At 66.8% G+C, this 26,243-nt stretch overlaps 2 protein-coding genes across 2 annotated transcripts in view; both read right to left on the reverse strand.

Annotated features, from left to right (window-relative positions):
* Positions 1-17,362, reverse strand: part of CASKIN1 (CASK interacting protein 1) — a 28,539-nt gene extending 11,177 nt beyond the window's left edge. The window contains 7 exon segments of the mRNA XM_041401731.1: positions 229-337; positions 410-540; positions 965-1,060; positions 1,143-1,288; positions 1,396-1,493; positions 3,577-3,628; positions 17,269-17,362. Of these exon segments, the coding sequence (XP_041257665.1) occupies positions 229-337; positions 410-540; positions 965-1,060; positions 1,143-1,288; positions 1,396-1,493; positions 3,577-3,628; positions 17,269-17,362 (726 nt within the window).
* A 2,384-nt stretch (positions 17,363-19,746) lies between these two features.
* LOC121334562 (hexosaminidase D-like) lies at positions 19,747-23,461 on the reverse strand. The gene is made up of 14 exons (XM_041401820.1): positions 23,341-23,461; positions 23,041-23,146; positions 22,671-22,902; positions 22,451-22,560; positions 22,055-22,142; positions 21,812-21,976; positions 21,533-21,716; positions 21,256-21,327; positions 20,944-21,148; positions 20,762-20,844; positions 20,490-20,568; positions 20,223-20,324; positions 20,005-20,094; positions 19,747-19,930 (listed from the first exon to the last, which is right to left on the reverse strand). The coding sequence occupies exons 2-14, from the start codon at positions 23,133-23,135 to the stop codon at positions 19,747-19,749; spliced, it is 1,689 nt and encodes a 562-aa protein (XP_041257754.1). The 5' UTR covers positions 23,136-23,146; positions 23,341-23,461.
* Between the last annotated feature and the right edge of the window lie 2,782 nt (positions 23,462-26,243).

The following is a 26,243-nucleotide window of genomic DNA, read 5'->3' on the forward strand; positions in this document are numbered from 1 at the left end:
AGCTCTCAGACCTTCGTGTGTACCCCCCTTGTGACCCTCAGCCCTGGTGTGCACCCCCCAGGACCCTCCGTGCCTTGGTGTATCCCTTCTAGGACCCTCAGCTCTGCTGCCTGGGAGAGCTGCACAGGCTGCTCTGAGCCCCCAGCTGTGGGCTCACCCCCTTCCCACAGCCCCCGGCTGGGTTGGGGGTGCCTGGGGGCATCTGGGGGTGCCGAGGGGGGCCCTTACATCCAGCAGCAGCCGCACCACGTCCGTTTTGCCGCAGAGCGCGGCCTCGTGCAGCGCCGTGCCCGCCTTGGTCTGCCGGTTGATGTCGATGCCAGCCTGCAGCAGGAGCCTGCGGGGGGACAGCGGGGTCAGCGGGGCACGGGGGGGCACTGGTGCTGCCACCCCTGCCCGCGGCACCCACCGGATGATGTCGATGTGGCCGTTCTTGGCGGCCAGGTGCAGGGGGCTGGTGCCGTTGGGGTCGGTGGTGTCCCCCGGTTTGGGCTCCAGCAGTGCCGCGCACATGTTGCTGTTCAGGAGCAGTTGGACCACCTGGCTCAGCAAACACAGACGGAGCAGGGCTGCAAGGGCGGCTCGGCCGCCCCCCGGGGCTGCAGCCCCCGGCCCCACCTCCCCCCCTGCCAGCAGCCAGAGCTCGCCTGCAGTGGTGGCACTGCACACCCCAGCACCGGCCATCCTGTGCCCCTCCAGCTGCTCCAGCACCCCCAGGACCTCACAGTGTCCCTGTCCCTGCCCCGAGGACCTCAAAGTGCCCCTGTCCCTGCCCTGGGGACCTCAAAGTGCCCCTGTCCCTGGGGACCTCACAGTGCCCCTGTCCCTGCCCCGAGGACCTCACAGTGTCCCTGTCCCTCCCCCGAGGACCTCACAGTGTCCTTGTCCCTGCCCCCGGGACCTGACAGCGCCCCTGTCCCCTCCCAGTCCTCCTCTGGGGACACCCAGCCCTGCCAGAACTTACCCCGACCCGGCCAAACTCGCATGCCAGGTCCAGGGGCGTCTTCCCCGAGTTGTCCATGATGCAGGGGTTGGACTGGTGCTGCAGGAGCATCTCCGACTGGGGACAAGGAAGACCCCGACCCGGTGAGGGCAGGGGCAGAGGGGTGGCAGCCCCCCGCCAGCCCCGTGCCTCTCCGTACCACGTCGTAGTGCCCGTGCTGTGCTGCCAGGTGCAGGGGGATCTGGCCCTCGTCCGACGGGATGTTCACAGAGGAACCTGCCTTCAGCACCATTTTCATGGGCTCCTTCTTGCCCTGCCAGGCCGCGTAGTGCAGGGGCCGCATGCCTGCAGGGGCAAGAAGCCATGAGCCTTCCGTGTGCCAACGCAGAGCCTGCGGGGGGCACGGGGCAGGGGGGCACGGGGCAGGGGGTCCCCAGGAGCCGGGCACTCGCCTTTGTTGTCCTTGATGTCCACGGCAGCCTGTGCCTCCAGCAGCAGCGAGATGAGCTCTGTGTTGCCGTTAAGAGCCGCATGGTGCAGAGCCGAGAACCTGGGGGTGGGGCTGGTGTCAGGGACCACTGGCCTGTCCCCTCCACCGCCCTGCCAACCCTGCCCAGCACCATGGCCTCAAACCTGCACCTCTGCAGCACCCCGGGCACCTGCTATGCCCTCCACGTGCACGTGTCCCAGGGAAAGCCACCCCCAGACCCCTCTGTGGGTTTTGGGGCGAGAGCTGCTGCGGGGCTGGCAATGCTGAGACCCCGCCGGGCTGGGGGTGCTGGGCAGGGCAGGCACCGAGGCTGGGGGTGCCGGGGAGCCCCCTCCCCACTGACCCACTTCCCCCAGGCTGGCCCCAGCAGCGCGGCCATGAGCACAGATGGCAGCGCTGCCTTGCCCGGTGCCGGGCCTGCCTGTGGGCTGGGGAAAGCCCCCGGCCCCGCACCCGCTCCGCTCTCGCAGCTCCCGGAGCCTGGGAAGCAGGCCAGCAGCTGACCTACTTGTGCTCCCGGCAGCGGCATCCTCCGTGCGGCTGCGCTGGCACCCACCGTGCCGGCACCCACCGCGCCGCTGCTCCGGGCCCTGGCCGGGCACAGCGTCCCCATCCCCTTCCCAGGGCCACCCCGCCCCATCCCGTCCTCGCGAACACCGCATCCCCATCCCCTCCTCGGGGCCACCCCATCCCCATCCCCTCCTCGGGAACACCCCATCCCCATCCCCTCCCCAGGGCTGCCCCGCTGTCACCGGAGCATGGGAAAGGCCACAGAGCCCCCAGGACACACTGGCCCCTCTGGCTGCCCGGTGCCCGAGGGGCAGGTGTGGGTGACAATCCCCCCGGCACTCTTCCCCAGCCCCTGGCTGAGGGGACACGTCCCGCGGGGAGCAGTCCGCAGGCACGGCCGTGCCCGCGGAGCTGCCGGCCGCGATCCCCGGCGGGGAGCGGCGATGCGAGCAGACAGCCTGCACAGGAGGCCGATCCCCAGCGTCTGCCTGGGAAATGTCAACATTTTCCGCTCCAGCGCCCTGCTCAAACCCGCTCAAGATGGTGCAAATCGCAGCCTGCCCCGGGGCTGCCTCGGGGGCTTCTCTCGGGCTCCTCATGGCCCAGCCGGCCACCTCGGCCACGAGCAGGGCACCGGGGCCAGCACGGGGACACCAGCACGGTGCTCACCCCCGGCACCCCCAGCCGGGAGCAAACCAGCACTGCCGGCATGGGGAAACTGAGGCACGGGGCTGGCTGAGCTCACACAGAGCTGCAGCCTGGATCCCGGGGGATCCTTTCCAGGAGCAGCGCTGAAGGCTGCTCCCCTCGTGCTTCAGCACCCTCTGAACCTTCCAGCCGGGCTCTGCCTGCAGCTCCCCAGCCCTGCCATGATGCTCAGCCCTCCCGTGGCCTGCTGGCTCTGCAGAGCACGAGGTGGTCCCTGGGGTGATGCCCCCTTGCCCCCAGCACAGCGATGAGCTGGCAGGTGCCAGGGGATGCCCACTGCCATCATCCTGATGGCAAGGATGAGGTGGCAGCCCGGCTGCTGTGGCTATACACCCCCGGGCCGTGGTGTCCCGTTGCTGACCAGCTGCTTCTCTCCCTGGCATTTCCCTGGCACGCCAGAGCCATCCAAGGGGACAAGTGGCATCACATCGTGCTGCTGCCCCACTCAAGGGGGATTTCAGGGCAGGGGGAGCGGGGGGCAGCTGCTGCCCAGCCCCACAAGCAGCACTCCCAGTGCAGCCCCCCTGCACGGGGCCCCGCTGCCTCCCTGCAGCCTCATTAGTGTGATTAGCAGGGGTGCTCTGCGGCCCCTTTCTGCCGCTGCCGCCCGTTGGATGTGGCTGTGGAGTGCCACCGGTGCCTGGCGGGGTCACGGCTCTCCCACCCGGCACCCCACAGGGCTGAGCTCCCGAGGAGCCCCAGAGGGCTGGGAAAAGCGTGGTGAGATGTGGGGCACAGCCCTGCCTCTGCCTCCGCCGGTGCCCTGGCTGCTCCAGGCCAGCGCCGGCTCTGGGGGCAGGCAGGGCTCAGCCCCGTGGGCTAACGGGGGCCACAGCTGGCAGCTGGAGAGCCTGGCATTCCCACACAGACACTCCCTGCTCACGGCACCCCACAGCACCCACACCCGGGCTCGGGCTCCACTCACCCGTCCGTGTCCTGGAAGTTGACATTGACTTTCTTTGCTGATCCGAGGAGCTCTGGAAGGGAGGGAAGGGGACAGGGTGTTAGAGGAGGTGGCTCAGGGACACAGGCACACCAGGGAGGTGACGTGGTGGCAGCTCCAGGTTTCCCTGCCTACCAAAGCTGGGGCTCCCTGCGGCTCCACAGGTGCTGTGTGAGGCTGAATCTGAACCTGAACCTGCAGGCAGGAGGCTCAGGGGTGGGGGGTCCCTGCTGAAGGTGGCAGAGCCCGGGGGCTCCTCCTGGCACCAGGTTCTGCCCATTCTCCCCTGGTTTCCCTGGGGTTCCCCCCCGGCTGCTCCACCTGGCTGAGGCTCCAGAACGGCCCCGTGCAGCCCCTGGCAGGCAGAGCCCAGCACGTTCCCCTGTACCCCCACCCCCCTGGCACTGCCCTCCCCACACTTCTGGGAAATTAAACCACGCCGGGGCAATCCAATTAGCAGCACGAGGAAGGATGGAGCCAGATTTACATAAGATTTACCCGAAAAATGCCACTCAGGCTTTCCAGTGAGCTGCTCTTCCCACAGCAGGAGCAGGAGAAGGAAGAGGAGGGTGGGAGCAGCACGGCAGAGCCCAACACAGTGAGCACAGCTCCAGCACAGCCCTGAGTCCATGGGACAGGACCCAAAGGCTGCATGGCCTGGCAGGGAGAATGGGCAAAGGCACTCGAAGCCAGGGACAAGATCTAGTTGGGAGAAGCTGGAAGGAGCCACTTCAGGCAGAGAAGGGGAATGTGGGGCCAGAGAGGCACTCCCTGTGCACCTTGGCCATGGCCTTGCTCTCTCCCCTCTACCACATCCCCTGTCAGTGTCCCTGTGTTTATTGAATTGTTGGACACAAGGGCTGTGCCGCAGCCCAGGAGCCTCCGCATGGACAAACAGGGCTCAGAGGGCACCAGCAGCAGGAGGGGCGGCTGAGCCAGCCCTGCCCAGGCCACGCAGCACAGATGGGCCCAGGAGTGGCCAGGACAGAGGCTCTGGCACCCAGAGCTGGCTCCCTCCTGCACCCCAGGCTGTCAGAGCTGCAGGACGTTTGCTAATGCTGACACAGCCTGCTGTGACAGGTGACAGCTGCAGAGGACGGGTTCTATCAGCCACAGCAACCACCAGGTCCCCAGGCTCTCCTCCCAGCTGAGGTGCCTCATGTGGGATGAGAAGGAGCACTGCAGGGCGCCTGGAGAGGGACGGGGACACCAGGTGTCCCCAGGGCGTAGGGAGGGACAGGAATGCCACAGAATCCCCCACATCCCATCCCTGCCATAGCACGCCCATGGGTAGAGCTGCACGTTACTGGTGGGCAGAGCCCCTGTGACACCAGGGCTGACCCAGTCCCCGGCAGCCCCGTGCTGCCGCCAGCGTCCCCAACAAAGGTGCCATTGAGCCGTGGTGGAGAGGAGCCCAGCGCCGCTTCCGCTGCCGCCCCGCGCCAAGAGCCAGCTCCCAGGAGAAGGGGCCGAGCTGCCCCCAGGGATGCAAAGGCCAGCGGACAAAAGGAGCCGTGGGCGCAGCAGCGGCACCGTGCCCGGCACTGGCTCCAACCTCCGGCCCCGAGACGGGCCCCGCTCCCGCTAATGGCTCCTTGCGGACGGACAGACGGACTGACGGACGGCTGTCAGCAGCTCTGCGGTGCCTGGCTTTTCCCACGGCTTGATCCCAGCGAGGGGCTGGGATGGGGCAATGCCCGGGCAGCGGGGTGCCCAGGCACGTGCCACCCTCGGCATCACCGAACCACCCTCGCCCCAACGCACCGTAGAGGCAAATTTCTCCTCCCTGCACCTGCAGGAGAGGCTGCGGCTGCCAAAATCTGTTTAGCACTTCCATCACTGCCCGTGCCAAGTGCTTAGTCAGTGACTTCCAGCCATGCAGTGGTTTGACTTTCCTTAAAGCTCTGGAAGTGGCCGTCAGCATGCTGAAGGCAGCTGGAGCACGGAGCCCAGCTGGGGTCTCAGAAAAACCCCGGTTCCCAGAGCAGGAGACGAGGATGGGTGCCCTGGTCACCAGGTCTACAGTGAGATTTGCAGCCTGTCTGGGGGTAACAAGAGCCAGGAGAGCTCATTAATGGCTGGGAATTAATGACAAGGAACATTCTTCCACTAACAAGGGAGAGAGAAGGGAGATGAGTGCTTCCAATTAAAAATACTGGCTACAAAAGGGGATGGGCACGGTGGGGAGGAGAGCAGAGCTCCTTCATGGCCACACTGCCAGGGAGCACCCCCTGTGTCCCTGGCTGTCCTCTCTGCTGGGGTCACTGGAGGGGTGGCAGGGACCACCGAGCACCTGCGGTCACCATCCTGCCCTCTCCACCCAGGTGCCATCAGGAAGGTGCTGCTGCAGGGGTGGCACATCTTTGCTCAGACAGCCCCCACCACCATCCTTGGGACACCCCAATGTCCCCTCTTGGCTGCTCATGGGCTGCTCAGGTTGTGCCATGTGAGATCACTGACGTCTCATGGCCCAGCTCTCCACCACTCTCAGATCAGTTTGCACCCCACGATGGCAGCCCCAGGAAAGGGGGGCACACACAGGCCCCGGCACCACGGGGTGCAGCTATCCCCCGTGGCTGCGGTGTGCCCCGGGAGCCGCAGGTGTGCCAACGGCGCCTGCCGGAGCGAGCCCCGCCGGGGGAGCGGCCCTGCCTCCGACACCAGAAATGCTTCGCTGGAACACAGCGACTGCAGCAGCTAGATCACGTTTGGCTGGAGCCCCGCGCTCCGCGTGCCGAGAGCTCCTCGCCGGCCCCGGTTCCCCCGGCCCTGCGGCAGCCACGGCCCCGGCGGGCACCGCGGCGCGGGCGACGCACGAGCCGCTGGCACGTGCAGGGGCTGTGCACGGGGAGCCCGCTCTGCCCACCCCAGGGTCCAGACATGTGTCACCGTGCCTCCTGGCACTGTGCCTGGCAGCTGCTTTGGGTGTCCTGGAGCACGACATGAGGAGACCCCCGTGCCAGCCACAGCTCTGGGCACTGCAATGCATGGCCATGAGGAGACCCCCGTGCCAGCCACAGCTCTGGGAACTGCAATGCATGGCCACATGGAGACCCCCGTGCCAAGCACAGCTCTGGGCACTGCAATGCATGGCCATGAGGAGACCTCTGTGCCAGCCACAGCTCTGGGCACTGCAATGTACAAACATGAGGAGACCCCATGCCCAAGCAGGAGTCCCAGTACATGCCACGGGGAGAGCACTGTGCCAGTCACTGCTCCAGGTATCCCAGAACACGCTGTATGGAGTGCCCGGGTGACCAGTGTATGCCATGGTGGGACCCCAGTGGCCAAGCACAGCTCTGGGCACCCCAATGCTGCAGTGAAACCCCTGTGCCCGGCTGCCCCCTGTCCAAGGCCACGGCCCCACATGGTGGGACTCCTCAGGGGGCTCCTCTCCCTTCCCAGCACCCCCTCACGTGCCCATGCAGCAGCCCCTGCGTCTGCAGCCAGCGCGGTGCCAGCAGCGATCGATGCCCGGCCCGAGCGTGGGGGCTCCCGGCCAAGCCCCCGCTGACGAAGCACATCCTCACCCGGCTCCCCCCGGCAGGCAGCAGGCGGCTGCTCCAAGCAGATGGCTCCAGCCTCCGCTAAATCAACATCTACTTAATGAGGGGAAAGCACTGCTGCCCCCTCCCCAGCACGGCGGCAGCGGATCAGCCGGGAGAACCCCCCAAACCCTCCTCTCCATCCCTTCCCTCTCCCCTCTGCGGTGACCCTGCTCCCCTCCAGCCCCATCCCTGCTGCTTCCCCACTCCCCAGCTCACGTGGGCAGCCGGACCCCTGCGTGTGCCCCCCACAAACACAACAGGACCCCACGAGCAGCCAATATCCACAGGGAAGGCATTCAAGGCAAGCGCCTGTTTCAGAGACAGGGGGGAGGATCCTGCAGCGGCATCGCTGGGAGCTGCCGGATGAAGGAAGCATCCAAAATAGCTGCTCTTAATTATATCCCTGCTAACGAGCGCCACGCAAACAACGGGCACTGCACGAGGAGCCCTGGCATGGGGGTGTCTTATCCTCACTGCTAGGATGGGGACCCCACGGCGGCATGTGCCAGGGTGGGGACCCTTCCGGGGCAGCCACGGCAGCCCTGGCTGCGTCTGGTGATGACGGTGACACCGGGGAGCTGCTCCTGACAGGGAAATCTTGTACTCCTGCAGCCAAGGTCGTGTCAGGCGCTGGGGCCGGCGATGCTCAGATGCTAATGAAGCCGTTATCATCTTCCCATCGATCTGGACTGTATAAATAATGCACCGGGAAGCTCGTTGTACAGGGAAAGGGATTGCCTGGGGCTAAGAGGTGCCTGGGATGGGATGGAGCCATTGCAGAGCAGCACTCAGCACAGCTGGATAGCTGCTGCCCACCACAGCTGGACAGACATCGCTCACCACAGCTGGATCACAGCTGGTGTCCATCACAGCTGGATGTCCACTGCCCATCACAGCTGGACATACACCTCTCACCACAGCTTGGTCTCCCAGTGTCCACCACAGCTGGATAACAGGTGCCCACCACAGCTGCACACCCACAGCACCATTCCCCAAATCCCAAGGCACTTTTGGGGGATGCTGCCCCTGTGCCCAGCACAGGTACAGGTGCGCCGGATGCCTGTCCCTGGCAGACCCTTCTCCAGGGAGGGGTGAAATCCGCACTGGAGGCTGGCTGGGCTCTGGCAGCCTGAGTCACCGCGCAGCGCTGTCCCCTGGGGCTGCAGGAAGCAGCTTAAATGCAGCTTTCAAGAGGCAGCAGGGGCTCCACTGTGATGCTTTTATTTTTACGAAAAGGAAACTTTTCAGTCCCTTGGGATGGCGCCGGGCTGAGCCTGAGGGCTGCCGGGGCAGGCAGGGACAGGGGACACGGGGCAGAGCCGACCCACCGGGGCTGGAGCTGTCCGGGGGACCCAGCACCCCCAGCAGCTCCTGTGGAGTCCCCCGCTCCCTCCCTGTATTCCCAAGCCATATCCTCACCTGACCTTTGCCGTGTGGTACCGTGGAGCCAGGCCAAGCCACGCTGCATCAGCGGGACCCCTTTGGGGCAGTGCCAGCCCCCCCCAGCCCCCCGAGCACCACACGGGGCTCTGCTGAGCAAGGGCTCCCTGGTGACTCGGCCCAGGGCACCCAGGAACGCGGGGAAGCGGCAGCAGGGACGGGCAGGAGCTTGCAGAGCGCAGGGATGCGCTGCCTGTGCCCCACGGGTGGGACACGAGGGGTGTGCTCAGCTCCGCGGGGCCGGCACCGAGCGTGGCAGCCGCCCGCCGTGCCCGGTGCCAGCCGCACGCCCACTCTCGTCTCCGCGGAAATGAATGTTGGTGTCGCTTACAGGGAGCCCTAATTGCCAGCCTGTGGCAAACAGGTAATTGTCGGTAATCACCCCGGCTGGAAGGAGCCGCTGCTGGCACAGCGAGGCTGGCACGGCAGGGATGGGGACGTGGCTGCTCAGGGCCACTGTCACCTGTGTCTGCCCGGCCTTCCATCCCAGCACGGCTGGCACTGCATCTCCCTGGAACACGGCAGCAGGGAGAGCTGGATACGCACCACTCACCTCCACCCTGGGGCAGAGATCATCCTGGCCCTTCCCCATCCCCATCCTCATCCGCATCCTCATCCTCATCCTCCCCAGCTCCTCCCCCTCCTCATCCCCTCTGCGCGGCCAGGGATCCCTGGGAGGACGGACCCTGTCCACGCTGGCTGCAGGGCGGGACCCGGAGCTTTGTGCATCTTAAAGCGTCATTAACCAAGACACGGCGGTGATCACTGCCCTCCCATGAACCCGGCACGCTGCGGCGGCGCTGGGAAGAGGCGGGAGCTCCTGGTGTGCACATGTGTGTGCAAGCAGCCCAGACCAGCTCCTGGTGTGCCCTGAGCGTGTGCACACGTGTGCACATGTGTGTGCAGGCAGCCCAGATCAGCTCCTGGTGTGCTCTGTGTGCACACGTGTGCACATGTGTGTACAGGCAGCCCAGATCAGCTCCTGGTGTGCCCTGAGCGTGTGCACATGTGTGCACATGTGTGTGCAGGCAGCCCAGACCAGCTCCTGGTGTGCTCATGTGTGCACATGTGTGTGCAGGCAGCCCAGACCAGCTCCTGGTGTGCTCATGTGTGCACACGTGTGCACATCTGTGTGCAGGCAGCCCAGATCAGCTCGCACTGCTCCCGGTGGGCTGGCAGCGCTGCAGGGGAGGTGCAGGGCTGGCAGGACCCATCCCGGTGTCCTCAGTGTCCCAGTACCCCCAGTGGTCCCAGTGCCCCCAGTGTCCCCAGTACCCGCAGTGTCCCCAGTACCCCCAGTGTCCCCAGCACGGCGGGCACAGGAGGGAGGCTGGCAGGGGCGGTGCAGGACGGAGCCGCAGGCAGGCAGCGCACCCAGGGAGCGGGGCTGTGCTGCTGCGGAGCTGCAGGGCTGCGAGGAGTGCGCCTGCCGTAAACAGCCCAGCTGCAATGCAGGAGCCGGGCAGCCGCCGCTTTGTCTCTGCTCCAGCGGCTCCGCGGCCGCGGGCCGGGAACCCGCGGGGCCCCTGGAGGAGGCGGCGCGGGGCTCCGGCAGCCACATCTGGAACGGATCAGCGGCTGCTGCCGCCACGAGCCGGCCGTGCCAGCGCCCGGCCCCACGGCCGGACCGGCAGGAGCAGCGCCGGCGTGGGCAGCGGAGAGGCCACGGGCACACGGGGCAGGGGCACACGGGCACACGATGCACACGCGTTCACATGGATGCGCAGGGGCACGCGCAGGATGGACAGGGGCTGGGGGATGCACAGGATGCACAGGCGCTGGGGCATGCACAGGATGGACAGGAGCTGGGGGATCCACAGGATGGACAGGAGCTGGGGCATGCACAGGATGCACAGGAGCTGAGACACGCACAGGATGGACAGGGGCTGGGGCATGCACTGCATGGACAGGGGCTGGGGAATGCACAGGATGCACAGGCGCTGGGGCATGCACTGCATGGACAGGGGCTGGGGCACACACAGGATGGACAGGAGCTGGGGGATCCACAGGGGCTGGGGCACGCACAGGATGGACAGGGACTGGGGGATGCACAGGAGCTGGGGCATGCACAGGATGCACAGGAGCTGAGACACACACAGGATGCACAGGCGCTGGGGCATGCACGGGATGCACAGGGACTGGGGCACACACAGGATGCACAGGCGCTGGGGCATGCACAGGATGGACAGGAGCTGGGGCATGCACAGGATACACGTGTGCCCAGCGATGGATGCACAGGGGCACACACAGGATGCACAGGGGCTGGGGCATGCACAGGATGCACGTGTGCCCAGTGATGGATGGATGCACAGGGATGCAGAGGGGCACCCAGCCACCCGAGCACCGAGAAGCAGAGCCTGTGGTCGCTGCTTGGGCACCATCCCCAGCTGACACAGACCACGGCAGGGCGCAGCGCGGGGCTCCCCTCCTCCTGCTGCGCCCCGGGGCACCCCGGCCCCGCAGCCGCCTCCGGCTGCTCGGCGCTCTCCAGGAGCCGGCGGTGACCTTGGAGGGGACACCCAAGGAGAGCAGGGCAGAGCTGGCACTCCCGGCCAGGTGCTCTCCCACGGCCTCGCAGCACGGGGCTGCCCCACCGGATGGCTCGGCCAGCACCGGTTCCCATCCATCACCGCAGCAGTCCCGGCGGCACGGGGCTGTCAGGCCGAGGCCAGGCCAGCTCTGCATCCCAGCTTCCCATTTCTCAGGCTGATTGCTCCTGTCGCTGCAGAGCCCAGCATTAAACACCTCATTTTCTACTCCCGTATTGAGTTGGAAAATACTATTAACATTTCATTAGAGCTTAAAGATCCCTCTCAGCCCGGCAGGATGAGCCAGCCCGCGGGGGGCATCACTGCTGTGCCAGGTGGGCTGCACTGGCCCCGTCCCGCTGGGAAGAGGAGAGCCAGGAGGGCGAGTCCCCCCAGATGTGGGACGGGATGGTGAGCCAGGGCAGAGGTGACAGCAGTGCTGCACACTGGCTCGGTGACCTGCTGGGCATGGCCCAGCCTTGCAGCACACTTGGCCAGGAGCAGGACACAAAACAGTGAGAGAACAGCAGTGTCCGTGCAGGCACTCCTGAGTTTTGCTTCCCAATGCCTCTCCCTCACTGGAACGGGAGCCTGGCCCAGCAGGACCAGCACCAGTCACTAAATATCAGCAAATTTATTCTTCGACATTCTCCCAACAGGGCTGAGCACCATTCCCAGCACACACCAGCCAGCACCAGCAGCAGGACAGACAGACCTGTGGGAAACAACCTCAGATATCGCCCGAGAGCTGGACCCTCCCCTCCAGCACTCACCCCACCAGCACTGCCACAGCTCCCACTTGCCATGAGCCCAGGAATGTGTTCACTGAGCACCCAGCGCTGCTTTGGGACCCCTCGGGCCCTGGCACACCACCATGGACTGGCATCCCCAGGAACTGCTGCTGCAGCCACTGCAGATACCTGGGGAGGGGGAAGGGGCTGGGGGCACCTGGGCACACCGAGATGGGCAGGGGACTGATCACAGCCATTCCCAGCAGCTGGGAAGGGGAAGGAAGGGTTAAACGGAGTGCAGAGAGGAGGAGAGGAGCCAGACGCCAGCCTGGCTACTGGAAACCACCATGGGCTGGCAGCGACTGGGACGGCTGTGGAGAGAAGCTCAGGGCACCCGCAGCACTCAGACCTGCCCAGTGCCAGCACTGTCACCCTTGGGTGCAGCCTGGCCCTGCCACGTCCCCCCAGCACAGGGGCAGCAAGGCCCTCGTGCAGCAAAGAGCCGTGGGAGAGCCCCCCTCCCGCACGAGGGGCTGCCAAAGGGCTGCTTGGTGTCCAGCCAGGTGAATTTGGGACTGCTGAGAGGAAATCCAGGCCAGTGAGGGAGCTGGGAACGGAGCCGCCGGCCCGCGGCCCGCTGCTCCTCGATGGCAGTGGCCAAGTGTCCCGGGTCCCCAGAGCACCCCTGCCAGGCAGGGACCCTGCGGCCAGCCCGGGCACGGGGGCTGTGCTGGGGGCAGGGGGGCAGGGAGGGTTTGCACGCACAGCTCGGCCCAGCCACAGAGACAAGAAATGTGAAATAATGAGAAGTCACCCCGGGCTGAGCAGTCGTGCCCCCCTGGAAGGAAACTTGGCACACAGCAGCTCTCGCCTGCCTGCCAAGCCCTGCCGGGAGCGAGGCTTCGCACGCGGGCTGGAAACCCCAAGAAGTTTATGAGGGACCCGCTGACACGTGGAGGAGTCGGGCAGCAGCCGGAGCCGCTGGGGCCTGACAGGAGGAACCTGCCTGTCAGCAGAGCCCAGAGCACAGCCCGTGCCGGGGACACGCCTGGGATGCACCGGCATCTCCCCGTGCTGCCATCACCCGCGCGTCCCAGCCCATCCCCTTGGCATCCCGCCCCTCCATCCCTGCCAAGGGCTAGGGGGGAGGCGTGGGAGCAGTGCCTGGCCATGCCATGGGGGATGCACGGGCCCAGCACCTCTTTGGCCAAGCTGCCACAGGATCTGGCCCTGCAGCCCCTTCCCCCAGTCCCAATGTGCTTCCCCCAGTCCCGATGTGCTTCCCCCAGTCCAGATGTTCTTCCCCCAGTCCCGATGGCCTTCCCCCAGTCCAGATATGCTTCCCCCAGTCCCGATGTTCTTCCCCCAGTCCAGATGTGCTTCCCCCAGTCCCGATGGCCTTCCCCCAGTCCCGATGTCCTTTCCCCAGTCCCGATGTGCTTCCCCCAGTCCAGATGTGCTTCCCCCAGTCCTGATATCCTTCCCCCAGTCCAGATGTGCTTCCCCCAGTCCCGATGTTCTTCCCCCAGTTCAGATATCCTCCCCAGCACCTCTGGATGGCTCCAGAGGCAGCAGCATCCAGGGGCTCCAGCACTCCAGTGAGCATCATCTGCTCATCTGTGCCTGGGTTTCTCTGTCAGCAGGGAGGTTCTGCCCAGTGTCCAGGGAGCAGCAGCAGGAGGTGGGTGGGTGGCTGCCTCCCAGGGAAGGCTCCTGCTCTCCCAGAGGGCCGGGGGAACCGGGCAGCTCTGGCAGCTGCCGGCCACGTGTGCCCTGGGCACTGCACCACAATTGGATTTGCATCTGCCCTGCCTTTTACTGCATGGAAATTGAATTGTAAAATGTCAAAGACATTTCCTAACTGCGCCATATTAGCCCGGTTTTATTAAATACTGTTATCAGAGCAGATTATGAATGCAATCAACTGCAGGCAAGAAAACCCAGAATTAACTGGCCACTGTGCAGGAGGACACACCAGAGGGCAGGAGGCAGCTGGCAAGGCCCTGCCCAGAGCCCATGTCCCCAGGCGCTCTGGCTCTGCTTCCCACTGTCCCCAAATCCTGGAGCACCGGTGAAGGAACATCCCCGCCCAGCCAGTGCAGCTCCACTCACATCCCAGGAGGATCCCCAGGGACAGCAGGACCCTGGGGGTCCTTGCTGAGCTTTGAGGGTCCTTCCCAGGCAGGGCAGGACCTGCTCCCTGCACATGGCAGCAGGGCTGGGACCGATGGGACAAGGCCTGAGGTGCCAGAGCTGCTGCCAGTGACACGCAGGGCAGGATGCAGAGCCCTGCACAGGTGGCATAGGTGGCAGTGCAGGAGCAGGGCTCTCCTGCTCAGAGTGGGGACACACTGAGAGCTGCCCAGGCCTCAGCACCAGCACCCCGGGTAGTGGGGCCAGGCTGGGCTGGCTTACCCAGGGCTACCCTGACATGGCAGGACACAGGGGATGCAGAGCTCTGTGCCCAGCCCTGATCCCAGCCAGGCAGCGTGGCTAACCCAGCGCCAGGTGGCCCCAACACCAACAGCACACCAGGACACGAGTCCTGATGGCAACCTGGGGGACCAGGATGGCACTGAGGACCAGGCATGGGGAGGGCAGCACAGTCCCACAGGACACAGCCCTGGATTCCACCCACACGGCCAGTTCCTGCCATGCCGGGTGCTTGTCCTGGCACTGCAGGGCCACGTGCTGGGACACCTCCTTGGCCACACGAAGCTGCCATGTGTGGAAGTGCTTTACAGAGCCCCCCAGCCTGGCAGGAGGAGAAACCGGAGCAGAGGATCCGACCCTTGGCTGGAGGTCCCACACTCAGCACCGGCAGCACCGCACAGGAGCCATTCCCAGCGTGGATGAGCCCTGGCAGCACCGGCCCCACAGGGAAGGAGCCAGCCCGCTCCAACCCTCCACAGCCACGGAACTGTGGATCCTCTGCATGGCACAGCGTGGCACAGCTCATCTCCCACCGCCCAAAGCCCCGGGTGCCCAGGACAGGGATGGCACAGGGGGCACGGGTGCTCCCGGAGACACCCCAAGGTCCCATCCCATCCCACGGCGCTGGAGCCGAGGGGAAAACGCCAAGTCACCACATTTCTTCGAGGTAGCACCGAGAAGGAGGGGACAGGGAGGGAAACGGTTCGCTGCCAAATCCCTGCATCTGATTTGCGCAACTTTCAGACAACCTCATCAATTATGGATGCCCGGGAAGCAGGCGCGGTGCGCGCTGCGGCCGGCCCGGGCCCGAACCCACACTCACACCAAACGGGGCCCCCTGTCACCATAGCAACCCGCGCTAATTCACACAAGGATTTTTAAAATCTCGTTTATTAAACCCCACATGAATAGGATATTATCCAGATAACAGAGCTAAGTTACAAATCTCGCTGGTGCGCGGGGAGCGCCGCAGGCGTGCGTGGGACCGGAACTCGGAGGGGACGTGGGGACACCACGGCGTGGGGACAGCCCTGCTCGGTGCTCTCACACTCCAGGCACCACTCCAGCCCCACTGCCATGGCCAGAGGTACTTGAGCACCCCAGGCTGGGAGCATGGCACCCACGGCACACGTGGCACCCTCTGCCCCAGGGGAGAGTAGGGTCCGGTGGGGAAATGCCCCAGACGAGCTCAGCACTGGCACTGGTGGGTCCAGCAGAGCTGGAGATGGGCAGCCCAGCAAGCGAATGGGGTGAGTGTCCACCCCAACAGCAGGCTCAGCCCCACTGGGTGTCCCTTGTCCCTAACCTGTGACCCTGGCACAGGGAGCTCTGCTGGCCCCTGTGGCCATCGTGCTGGTGTCCAGAGGGCTCAGCCCTGGGAGATGCAGCAGAGCACTGGGAAGGACAGGGATGCAGGAGAAGGTGCTGGCACTCAAGCACCTCTGGTTGTTGCCACAGCAACGCCAGATGTGTGCCCAGGCCAGCAGGGACTGGAGAGGGGTGTGTGGGGACAATGTTGGGCACAGGCCAGGCGTTGTCCCCATGCCCACACACTGCCCCAAGAGGCCACGGCAGCAGCAGTGTCTGGGGTGGGCTGGGATGAAGCAGGCTCTGAGCTGGAGGTTCTTCTTGCCCTGCACAGTCCCTCAGCAGTGACAGCAACGATGGCACTGGGGACATGGGGGACACCACGCCAGCCCTGCATGGCACAAGGAAACACATGCTGGCCTCATGTGGCACCGTGGACACAGTGGATGCAACACCAGAGCAGGGACATGGGGAGTGCCATGCCAACCCTGCTCAGCACCAGGACATGGGGCACCACGCTGGCCCTGCTTGGCCAGAAACAGCCCTGCAAGACCAGGGACAGGGGACACCTCACCGGTCCTGCACAGCTCCAGGGGTGCCCACATCTGGGGAGTGCCAGCCCTGCAGAGAGGGACAGTGGGCACAGCAATGGAGGGACCGTGTGTCCAGTGACCCAGAGCCACCCGAGTGCTCCCCGTGCTCCCTGTCCATACCCAGGGACGGTCCCCGGCCGCCCAGCTCGTCCCCGGCACCAGGCCTGAAACCTGCGGCTGCATCAGCACCATGAATTATTCAGTCCCGGGCGGAACGCCTCGACGGAGCAGTTACATCCTACAGCGAGTAGATACTCATGGAGCTACACACACGTACACCCGGAGACGCACACGCACAGGCACACGCACGCCCCCGCAGCCTCACACCTGGCCACGCACCCGCGGAGCCGAGCACAGCCAGCCGCAGGGATGCACCGGGAGATACCCGCGGAGCGACATCCAAACACCCCCTCACCGAGGAACACCAACAGCCCAGCCAAACGCACAGATGCCAGGGTACACACCGCCACGCAAACACCCCACGCACCCAAACACAGCCGCACACGCACCCGCGGCAGCGCGGACACACGCAGAGGTGTGCGGGCAGCGAGCCCCGGCGCTCTCCGGCGCGGGCCGGGCACACTCGCTGCACGCACACGCAGACGCGCCCGGCCGCAAACCCTGCCCAAACCCTCGGGAGCACCGGGCCCGGCTCCCGGGGGGTTCGGAGTTGCTCCCGGGTACGGGGCGAGGCCGGCCCGGCCGGAGCCCGACCGCTCCGGGGGTGCCCCGGGACCGGCGAGCAGCCCCTTTGCAGCGCTCCGCACCCGCGCAGCGCCCGGGGATGCTCCGAGCCCCGCCGGCATGCTCAGACCCACGCCGGGCAGCGCCCCCCGCCCCTCCCGGGGCGCCGCCGGGGGTCCTCAGCACGTCTACGGTCCCCGCCCGCCTGCCAGGAGCCGCAGCCGGGGAAGGGCCGGGGATGCTCCGGGGCGGGCAGGGCGGCATCGCGGCCGGGCCCCGGGAGCAGCGCTAGGATGCGGCCCCGAGCCGCCGCGCCCGCTGCTGCGACGCCGGTGCCCGTGCGTGCCCCCCCTCCGTGTGTCCCCCCGCACCGCCGCCCCCCGCCCGGCCCCGCCGCCGCCGCACTCACTGGCTTTGCCGGGCTTGGGCCTCTGCAGCAGCTTCTGCACGGCCGCGATGTCCTCCGCCTTCACCGCCTGCACCAGCTCCTGGTCCTTGCCCATGGCTGCGCCGCGCCGGGGCTGCCGGCTGCGGGCTCACGGCCCGAGCATCCTCCGCGGCGCGGCGCGGCGAGGGGCGGGGGGCGGGAGAGGAGGAAGAGGAGGAGGAGGAGGACGAGCAGCAGCAGGAGGAGGAGGAGGAGGAGGAGAGGGCGGGGGCCGCCCGGTGCTGCGGGCGGAGCGCGGGGATCCCCCTCCCCGGTGCCGGGCCCGGGGGACGCCCCGGTGGGAGACGCCGCGCAGCCGTGGCGTGTAACGAGCTGGAGGGTCTCAGCGGCCGGAGGGGACGGGGGCAACACGGCTGCTCGGCGAGGATCCCGGGGGGGTGCAGCAGACCCCCTCCCGGGGCACCCCCTGCTCCCCAGCCCGGCTCCAGGCTGCCCTTCGCCGCTCCCGGTCCCGCGGTGCCGATAACGGAAACGGGGCAGGAGCAGCCTCCTTTATTTCTGTAAATAAAGCGCTCATTACCGCGTCATTTTCCACTTTTGTTGACACAATGGCCGGTGACATTCGTCCCTTTCACTTTTAAGGCTGAAATGACCGAGACATTACAGTTGTGCAGGGTTCCCGGCTGTGCCGAGGGCTGAGGAAGCTGAGGAACCCGATAGGAAATGGGGCCAGTGATGGACAAGGCGCTGATGTCCCCGCGGTGCCCCCAGGGCGGAACACGGACATCATTCCCGCGAAATCAGCCCAAATTTCTGCCCTCCCGGACAAGTTCCTAGCTCAAAGCCTGGTTCAGTCCCGGCTCCAGCGAGCCGGCGCTGGGGCACACGGGGCCAGGAGGCTGCTCCAAAGTGGCGCTGAGGGGTGCGGTCACGGGGGCTGCAGGGCTCGGGGACAGGGAGCTGCAGCCCCGTGTGAGCCCCGCGGCAGACGGGAAGATGGAGGAGGGAACGCAGCTGCCCCCCGATGCCCCCCGCCCGTGCCCCCCGAGCTGGAGCCCAAGGGTCGCTTGCACAGCCCCCAGCTCCCTCCCGGTCCCCATCTCAGGGCTGACCCCCCCTCGGGGATGGCGGGGTCCGTCTCCTCTCCCCACCCCCACTTTCCAATCCAGGACATTTGGGTTGCCAGCACGGAACGCCGTCTAATCTGCCCTCTAATCCCGCAGCCGGGCGCCGCACGGGGCCCTGAGCCGCGGCCGGGCTCCCGGGGCTGGGGGCTGGGGCCGGGGCTCCGCATGGCTCGGGGGCTTCCTTCACATCTGCCACCACCTGAGAGCGACCGGAGCGCCTCAACAAAGCTCCCTTTGTGCCCCACGGCTCCCTCCTGCTGGGCCCCCACACCCGGTCACCGGCACCGACACGGACGGGGCAGCTCCTGCCCCCGCGGCTCGCCGGGCACCGGCACCTCTGTGACCGGGGCACGACACGGGCCAGCAGGACCGCGCTGTGGGGCCGTGGGGGGCACCAGCGCTGTCCCTCCTCCCCGCCCGAGCCGGGCTTTGCGGGAGGAGCTCCAGCCTGGCGTTCCTGCGGCTCCCTCGGGCTCTTGCCAAGTCGGGTTGGTCTTTGCAGAGCAGAAGAATGTGCAGTGAAATGTCCCCGTTCCTGCCCTGAACACGCCGAGAGAAACCAGCGCCCGGAACGGGCAGAGCCTGGGGCACGGCGGGTTTGGGATGGGCACTGTGGGCAACAGGCACGTGGAAATCTGACTGTGGGAACCGGAGCCAGCAGCAGCAGCAGGAGGGCTCGTCCCACGCAGAGATCCCCACGCATCCCCCCAGCACAGCTGCCTTTCCGATGGGAAAGCAGCACAGCAGGGCCCCTGCCCGGGCTCGGGGGGGCCTGGGAGCACACGGGGCCCGGGCGCTGGAATAACAGAGGAGAAGGAAGAGATGAAGGCAGAGTTTGGAGGTGAAGAAGCCTCTGCTGTGCTCACACCCCTCCCAGCGACCAGGGAGACACAGAGAAAGCAGACACAGCGCTGGGGAGTGGTGCTGGTGGGAGCCTGGCAGGGCCCCTGCATGTCCCTCTGTCCCTGCCCTGTCCCGGGTGCCAGCCTCGCCTGGGACATGCAGCCCGCAGCAGCCACACGCTGGATCCTGTGCAGGGAGGGCACGGCCGCCCTTGAGGCCAGCACGGGTGTCCCCACCAGCTCTGTCACACCCTGCCCTGTGTCTGCCAACCCCTCCGGCTCCATCCAGACTGAGCAGGCACCCGGGAGCTGTCACAGGGTGGATCCACACCAGCCTCCCTCTCCCCGCACGGGAGGCAGAGCCGTGCCCCCTCCCCAGCGAGCAGCAGTATCTACGAAAATACTTTATTGCGGAGGGGGAGTGCAGGGGCTCTGTACAGTGCAGACGGCGGCAGCAGCGCCGTCACCAGCAAACAGACACACGATGGTGCCCCCAAAGGCAGGGGGCAGCGGGGTCTGGGCTGCAGCCCCTACGTGGCCTTGGGCCGGCCGTTGAGGCGGATGATGGCCCGGTAGTCCCGCACCAGGTCCCGCAGCTGGTCCAGGTAGGGGTTGACGTTCTCCTCCATCCACTCCTCCACCGTGTCAGGGAAGTAGATCCTCTCCAGCTGGGCACGCAGGTCACGGACAAAGCTCTCCCAGTCCTCATGGAGCCTGCGAGAGACCCCTCCTGCGAGAGACCCCTCCCAGCCCCATGCAGACTCCTCCCAGCGCCCAGCACCACCTACTTCAGCACCTTGCTGCCAAAGCTCTCCATGTTACGGGGGTTCCCAAACAGGCGTTTCCTGTGGTAGGGGCTGAACCAGCCCTTGATGGCACTGGAGAGGCACGAGGGACTTGGGGGCACAGGGGCCACGGGGGATGGGGAGCTGCACATCAGGCAGGTCCCCTCCCATGGAAATGCATGGCCGGAGGTACCAATGCCACTGCTCCCCCTGCCTGTTACCTCTCCTCCTCTAGTGCCTTGAGGATGCTCTCCTTCAGGTGGCCATTAACCTGCTCCACCATGTGGTAGATCTCCACACCGGGGAACGCTCCCCTGCCCTCGCTGGGGAGAGGGAGAGGAAGGTGAGGGCTCAGCACGTGGGGGGCACTGGGCTGGGTGAACCCCAGCCCCCTGGCAGGTTTGGGACCAGGGCATTTGGGTGACCAAGCCCCTGCCTCCCTCCAGTGCATCCCTTCTGATGCAACTGCCCGACCCCGTGCCACGCACCAGGTGCTCTGCTCCAGCTGCACGCTCTCCAAGCCCAGCACATCCAGGACCTTCCTCTTTGCCTCTTCTGTGAAGCCCCCTGGGAGGGCGAGGAAAGGGACAGAAGAGCTTGGGACAGCTCACCATCAGGCTCAGCCCAACTTCAACTGAGTGAGCTGAAGCTCTTCCTCCTCTGGCTCCCACCTGCCCCGGTGCCCTGCCCAGCAGGACGGGGTCTGGCAGGCAGTGGGAGGGGGGTGAGCCCGGCCATGCCGGCAGGGCTGGGGGCTCACCGTTCACCAGGGTCTGCAGGCAGATGGCCAGAGAGGGGATGCTGACAGGCAGCAGCTCACAGAGCACCGAGTAGTGATCATACCTGCAGGACAGGGACAGGGACAGGGACAGGAACAGGCACCACCGTGCCAGCACGGCTCTGTGGGCACCGGGAGGACATGGGGGTCCCACCTCCCCTTACCTCTGCCAGCCGGTGAGCACGACGCCCTGCAAGCGCAGCGGGGCCAGCCGTGGCACGGCCTGCATCACCTTCAGCCAGCTCAGGTGGTTTTTCAGGTGGTAGCTGAGCGGGGTCCAGGCCTGCGCCGGCCCCGTGGTGCCCTTGAAGGCGCTGGCGAACCACACGGCCTCGAAGCCGCTCTCCACGTACTTGGTGAGGAACGGCACTGCAGAGGGACAGGCGCGAGCCACCAGTGCCACTGTCCCCAGGAGGCTGCGGGGGGCTCGGGGGGGATCCCCCCACCGCCCCCAGGGGCCTGGCACGTCGCCTTACCGATCTGCTCGGCCTCGAAGTCGGGCGCGTAGAACCACACCACGGGTGAGACGTGCTTCGCTATGCCGGACTCTGCGGGGACAGCAGAGGGGACGTTGGTGCCAGCAGCAGGAGGGAGCCTCGGGCTCCTCACGCTTCCCCCACGAGACCCACGTTCCCCCAGGGCAAGGCATGGGCTCCTGCCGGCACTGGGAGCGATGCCTGCCAGGGCGGGCACAGAGCGGGCGCGGCTGAGGAGCCTGGCACTGGTGCCACCACGGCCGGCCCTGTGCCTCACCCCGCAGGGCTCCCACGCTGATCTTCCTCAGCATGTCGTCCCACATGAGCACCCGCAGCCCCCAGTACTGCGCCGTGAGGAAGCCCAGAACCTCCTTGATGTGCTTCAGGTACATGGTCCCCACGTCGCCCTTGTTGTGGCTCATCCAGTTCTTGGAGTCCATCCCCTCCCCGAGATGGAAAACCTGGGAAGTTTGGGGGAAGGGAGATGCTCAGCAGCCCTGGGAGCACCCCCAGTGCCTGGGGAGAGGGCTGGGGTCCCTGCAGAGCCCCTGCCCACCTCGTCTGCACCGATGTGGATCCAGGTGGAGCGGCGGTGCTTCTCGACCACCTGAGACAGGATGCTCTTCAGCAGGGCCAGCGTGTCGGGGACGTGGGGGTTGAAGCTGTTGGGGAAGCGCTCGACCTCCCGCAGGTGCTGGTACTTCTCGTGCTTGAGGATGAACTGCGGGGAGGAGCCATCAGGGGGTGTCCAGGGGAGCCCCTGAGATCTGGGATGGGGAGCAGGGCTGGGACCCTCTACCTCCACATGGCCAAAGGTCTGCACCAGGGGAACCACCTCCAGCTTGTGCTGCTCCGCCAGCTGCTGGATCCGCTCGATGTCCTCCTCGCTGGGAGGGCAGGGACAGGCTCAGCAGGGATGCCAGGGCAGAGGGCAGAGCTTGGGGGCACTTCCCCCTCCTCTAGCCTCTTCCCACATGGCCCCTGTTGCCCCACAAATGTGTGCACTTTACTGAGAAGCACAGACATTGACCTGTCAGGGCAGGAACTCCTGCTGGTCTGCCCAGCAGCACGGCCTGGCACTCTGACCGTGGTTATCATGGGCACAGTGCCAGGTGGGTCACACCCAGCCCCTGGCACACCACGACCTGCAGGGGCCACGAGCCTCACAGCCAGCTCGGCACACAGCCCTGCTCACCTGTAAGCGTACGGGGACCTGAGGATTTCCAGCTCTCCCTTGAAGGGGAACATGTCCTCGTACTCGATGAGGATGCCGTTGGCTCCCAGCTGGGACAGGAGGGGGAACACCTGCAGGGTGGGCAGGGTGGGCTCAGCAGTGGGGGTGGCACAGTGCAGGTGTCAGCAGGGGCCGAGCCCCATCAGTGCATCCCCTCCTCCCTGTCCCTGGGCATCCTCACCTGTTCCAGGTAGGAGACTCTGGGCGCGGCTCCCTTGAGGTCCAGGTGGACCAGCCTCATCTCGGTGGCACTGACATCCCTGGGGACCTGCTGCTTTTGCTTCAGGGTCATTATCTTTGCCGCAGGGACCTCCAGAACCTGGCTCTGGGGGATGACGTCCTGGACGACGTCACCTGTGTCCCCCCAGAAGCCGCTGTCCTTGCTGACGTGCTTGTGCAGCTCCAGGGTAAAGCTGCAGGGAGTGGGGCAGGGATGGGGGTGTCCGTGGGGCTATGGGGGCACCAGCTGCCCCCAGCACCAGGCACCACAGAAGCACAGCCCAGGGAGTGCCACACACCCCGGCCCCGCTGGGGTCCTGCTGTCACCTCACCTGTCACGGAAGAGGAACTTGATGCCAGCCAAGGCCACGAGGAGCAGCACGACGAGGCGCAGCAGGTTCAGCCGGTGGCTCCGCTGGAAGGCCATCTCTGGGATCTCTGGGGACACACACGGGGTCTGGTACTCCAGAGGGACCACAAGCACAGCTGAGCCCACCCAGCCCCACGTACCGTGCCCCGCTCCCCTGCCCGGGGCAGCGCGAGACCCAGAGAAAGGCGACATGGGGGCAACCCCTCTGGCCAGCCTGGTGCCCATCGGGGACGTGCGCGGCGGTGCCCCGTGTCCCTCCTACCTCGTGTGCCCCAGCGTGGGGCCAGCGGCCGGCTCCGCCTCTCGCTCTGCCCGCAGGGGTGAGGCCGGTGCCCGAGCAAACAGGGCGGTGGCTGCAGAGCCGGTCCCCACCGGGGATCCCGAACGGCTGCCGGCTCACCCCCGAGCCAGGGGCCGTGTCACAGGGCGGCTGCGTGGGGCGGCATCACGGGGAGGGCACGGTGCATCCCTGCGGGCAGGGAAGAGGAGATTGGGAGCCACCCGGGCACCTGCCAGCACCGGGCTGCGCCGGGGATGGCACCGGCACGGCCACGGCACTGGCGGGGTGAGGATGGCAGCCCGGACCCCTTTGGCACCCGCAGGGGCCGGGCGAGAGGCAGCACGGATCCTCCTGGGAGCCACGCTCAGGCACTTCTGCCCGTTCTTTCTCCGGTTTCTCCGGTTCTGGAGCGTTCGGAGAGGCCCGGACAGGGCAGCACAGCCCCCCGGCCCCATGGAACTGCCCCTGCTGCAGCCAGCGCTGCTGGTGAGCTCCTGGTGAGCCCCTGGTGAGCCCCTGGTGAGCCCCTGGTGAGCTCCTGGTGAGCTCCTGGTGAGCCCCTGGTGAGCTCCTGGTGAACTCCTGGTGAGCTCCTGGTGAACTCCTGGTGAGCTCCTGGTGAGCCCCTGGTGAGCCCCTGGTGAGCCCCTGGTGAGCTCCTGGTGAACTCCTGGTGAGCTCCTGGTGAACTCCTGGTGAGCTCCTGGTGAGCCCCTGGTGAGCCCCTGGTGAGCCCCTGGTGAGCTCCTGGTGAGCTCCTGGTGAGCCCTTGGTGAGCTCCTGGTGAACTCCTGGTGAACTCCTGGTGAGCTCCTGGTGAGCTCCTGGTGAGCTGCCACCCAAACACATCCGAGCTCAGGGTTAAACGCAGCGCCGGCACCCTGGGGAATCGAAAAGCAGATTTTGGCAGCGGCGGGTGCCCAGGCGGCTCAGCTGAGCGCGAGGGTTTTGTTTGCGTTGCCAGAGCGGCGGCACCGGGGAGAGCCGCGCTGAGCCGCCCCGCGGCTCCGAGCGAGCCCTTTCCCAGACACAGCCCTGAGCCCCCCGAAACCTCCGCGGGGAGCAGGGCTGAGCGCCGGGACCCCCCCAGACAGCGGGACGTGCTGGCTGTCCCCCGAGCACGAAGCCCCCGCAAGGCCAGGTCGCAGGTGCAGGAGCTGGAGCATCCCTGCTCCATCCCCCGCTGCCCGCGGGTACCCAGGCCCTCGGTGCCCGGGGGCAGAAGGAGGAGCAGGAGATGTTTTTTGGGGATCAGGCTGCTCCCTCGTGGCACTGCGGCTCCTGCGCTGCGGGGGACAAAAGTGGCTCCCGCTCCCCGCGTTGCCCAGCTCGGGATATTCCTGGCAGCTCCAGCACGGCCCGCGGGGATGTGCCGGGCTGGAGAGGGCTGCCAGCCCTGGGGTCACCCCTGGCTGCACGGGAAGGCACAGAGGGCACACAAGAGGGGCTCAGTGGCCCCTGGGCACGCAGCATGGGGAGCCCAGCACCCAGGAAGGCCATAAATATGCCAAGTGCTAATGGCGCCGTCATGGGAACACAGCGCCTGATCGGAGCAGGGATAAATATTTAGACAGACGCTGTCAGCTCGCCAGGATTCGGTGTTTTTAATGCACGTTATCTTATTTAAATAGGGCAGGTTCCCAGGGCACAGCCAGGGCGAGGGGTGGGCGCTGGCCGGAGGGGGAGTCCCGAGGGGTGCCGGGGACAGCCAGGGGCCGCGTCCCTGCGCCGCGGGGACATCCCTGGGCAGCCCGTGGGGGGCTCAGCCGGGGGATGCCGCCCCTCAGCCCGGCACCTCACCGCGAGCACCCGCTGTGTTCGTGAACGTCACATCTGCTGCTCGGGAGAGCCCGCGGCTCCGCACAACCGGCCGGACCGACAGCGCTCCACCGGCGGCGGGGCGAGCAGGGCCCGCAGCCCCGGCCCCCTCCCTGCGCCACCTGGGCTTTGCTGCCAGCCCCCCGCATCCAGCCCGGCTCCCCGCTTACCTCCCAGAACCCCGAGGAGGGGAGGATGGAAGCAAACAAACCCAAACCTGAGCCTGGAGATGGCAGGGCCGTGCTGGGGAGGGAGCCCAGTGTCCCGGGGGTGGCGGTGCCACTGCGTTCCATGGGCTGGCAGCGGGGGTTTCGGGTGCCCCCAGCCCCGCTGCGGTGCTCCCGGTGTTCCCAGGGCAAAGCCCCGTGTCCCGGCACCCCCGGCAGGGCAGCCCTGGGGTACCCTGCACACCTCGAGAGCACGTTCACACACACGTGCACACGCTCACGTGCTTCCAGAGCATTCCACGGGCAGCCTGGCCGTCACCAGCCCGTGCTGCCAGCCCGTGCCACCCCCAGGACCCTCGCCAGGCTCACGGGGATGCAGCCCCGCAGCCGGGGACTCCTGCTGCAGGTCCCTGTGGGGCTGCAGCCCCCGGGCAGCAGGAGGGGGCTGTTCCCTCATCGCTGGGCAGAACCGGTGCCTGTCCCATCCCAGGGTCCTGGAGCACACTCGGAGCAGCCCCTGGGCACAAGGGACCCTTTCCACAGCCCACCCATCCCTCTGCGCTGCGGGGCACCACCCACACCCCGCAAACCCCGCACACCCCACAACGCCCCTCACCAAGGGCATCCCCCGAGCGCTCCCGCTCTCCGCGGCACCCTCCGGGCTCTGCTGGGCACCCCTGCGGCCCCGGGCACTCCTGCGTCCTCCGCGGGCATCCCTGCATCCTGCCAGGCATCCCTGCATCCTGCCCAGGCTCCCCTGCGGCACCGGAGCCCTGCATCCCCCCGAGCATCCCCGCATCCTCCCGGCGCCGGTCCCCCCCGCGGCGCCGGCATCCCCCGGCCCCGAGCATCCCCCGCTCCCCGGCCCTTACCGGCAGGTGCGGGGCGGTCGCGGGCACC

This window comes from Onychostruthus taczanowskii, unplaced genomic scaffold, assembly GCF_017590055.1.
Source record: "Onychostruthus taczanowskii isolate IOZ18803 unplaced genomic scaffold, ASM1759005v1 scaffold19, whole genome shotgun sequence".
In the NCBI taxonomy this organism is placed as follows: Eukaryota; Metazoa; Chordata; class Aves; order Passeriformes; family Passeridae; genus Onychostruthus; species Onychostruthus taczanowskii.

Coding starts and splice junctions, on each gene's coding strand:
- LOC121334562 (XM_041401820.1), bottom strand. CDS start 23,135: ATGGCCTTCCAGCGGAGCCACCGGCTGAACCTGCTGCGCCTCGTCGTG. Junction 22,143..22,450: donor AGGTCCCCGTACGCTTACAG/GTGAGCAGGGCT, acceptor CTGCCCTCCCAG/CGAGGAGGACATCGAGCGGA. Junction 20,845..20,943: donor GTGCTCACCGGCTGGCAGAG/GTAAGGGGAGGT, acceptor CCTGTCCTGCAG/GTATGATCACTACTCGGTGC.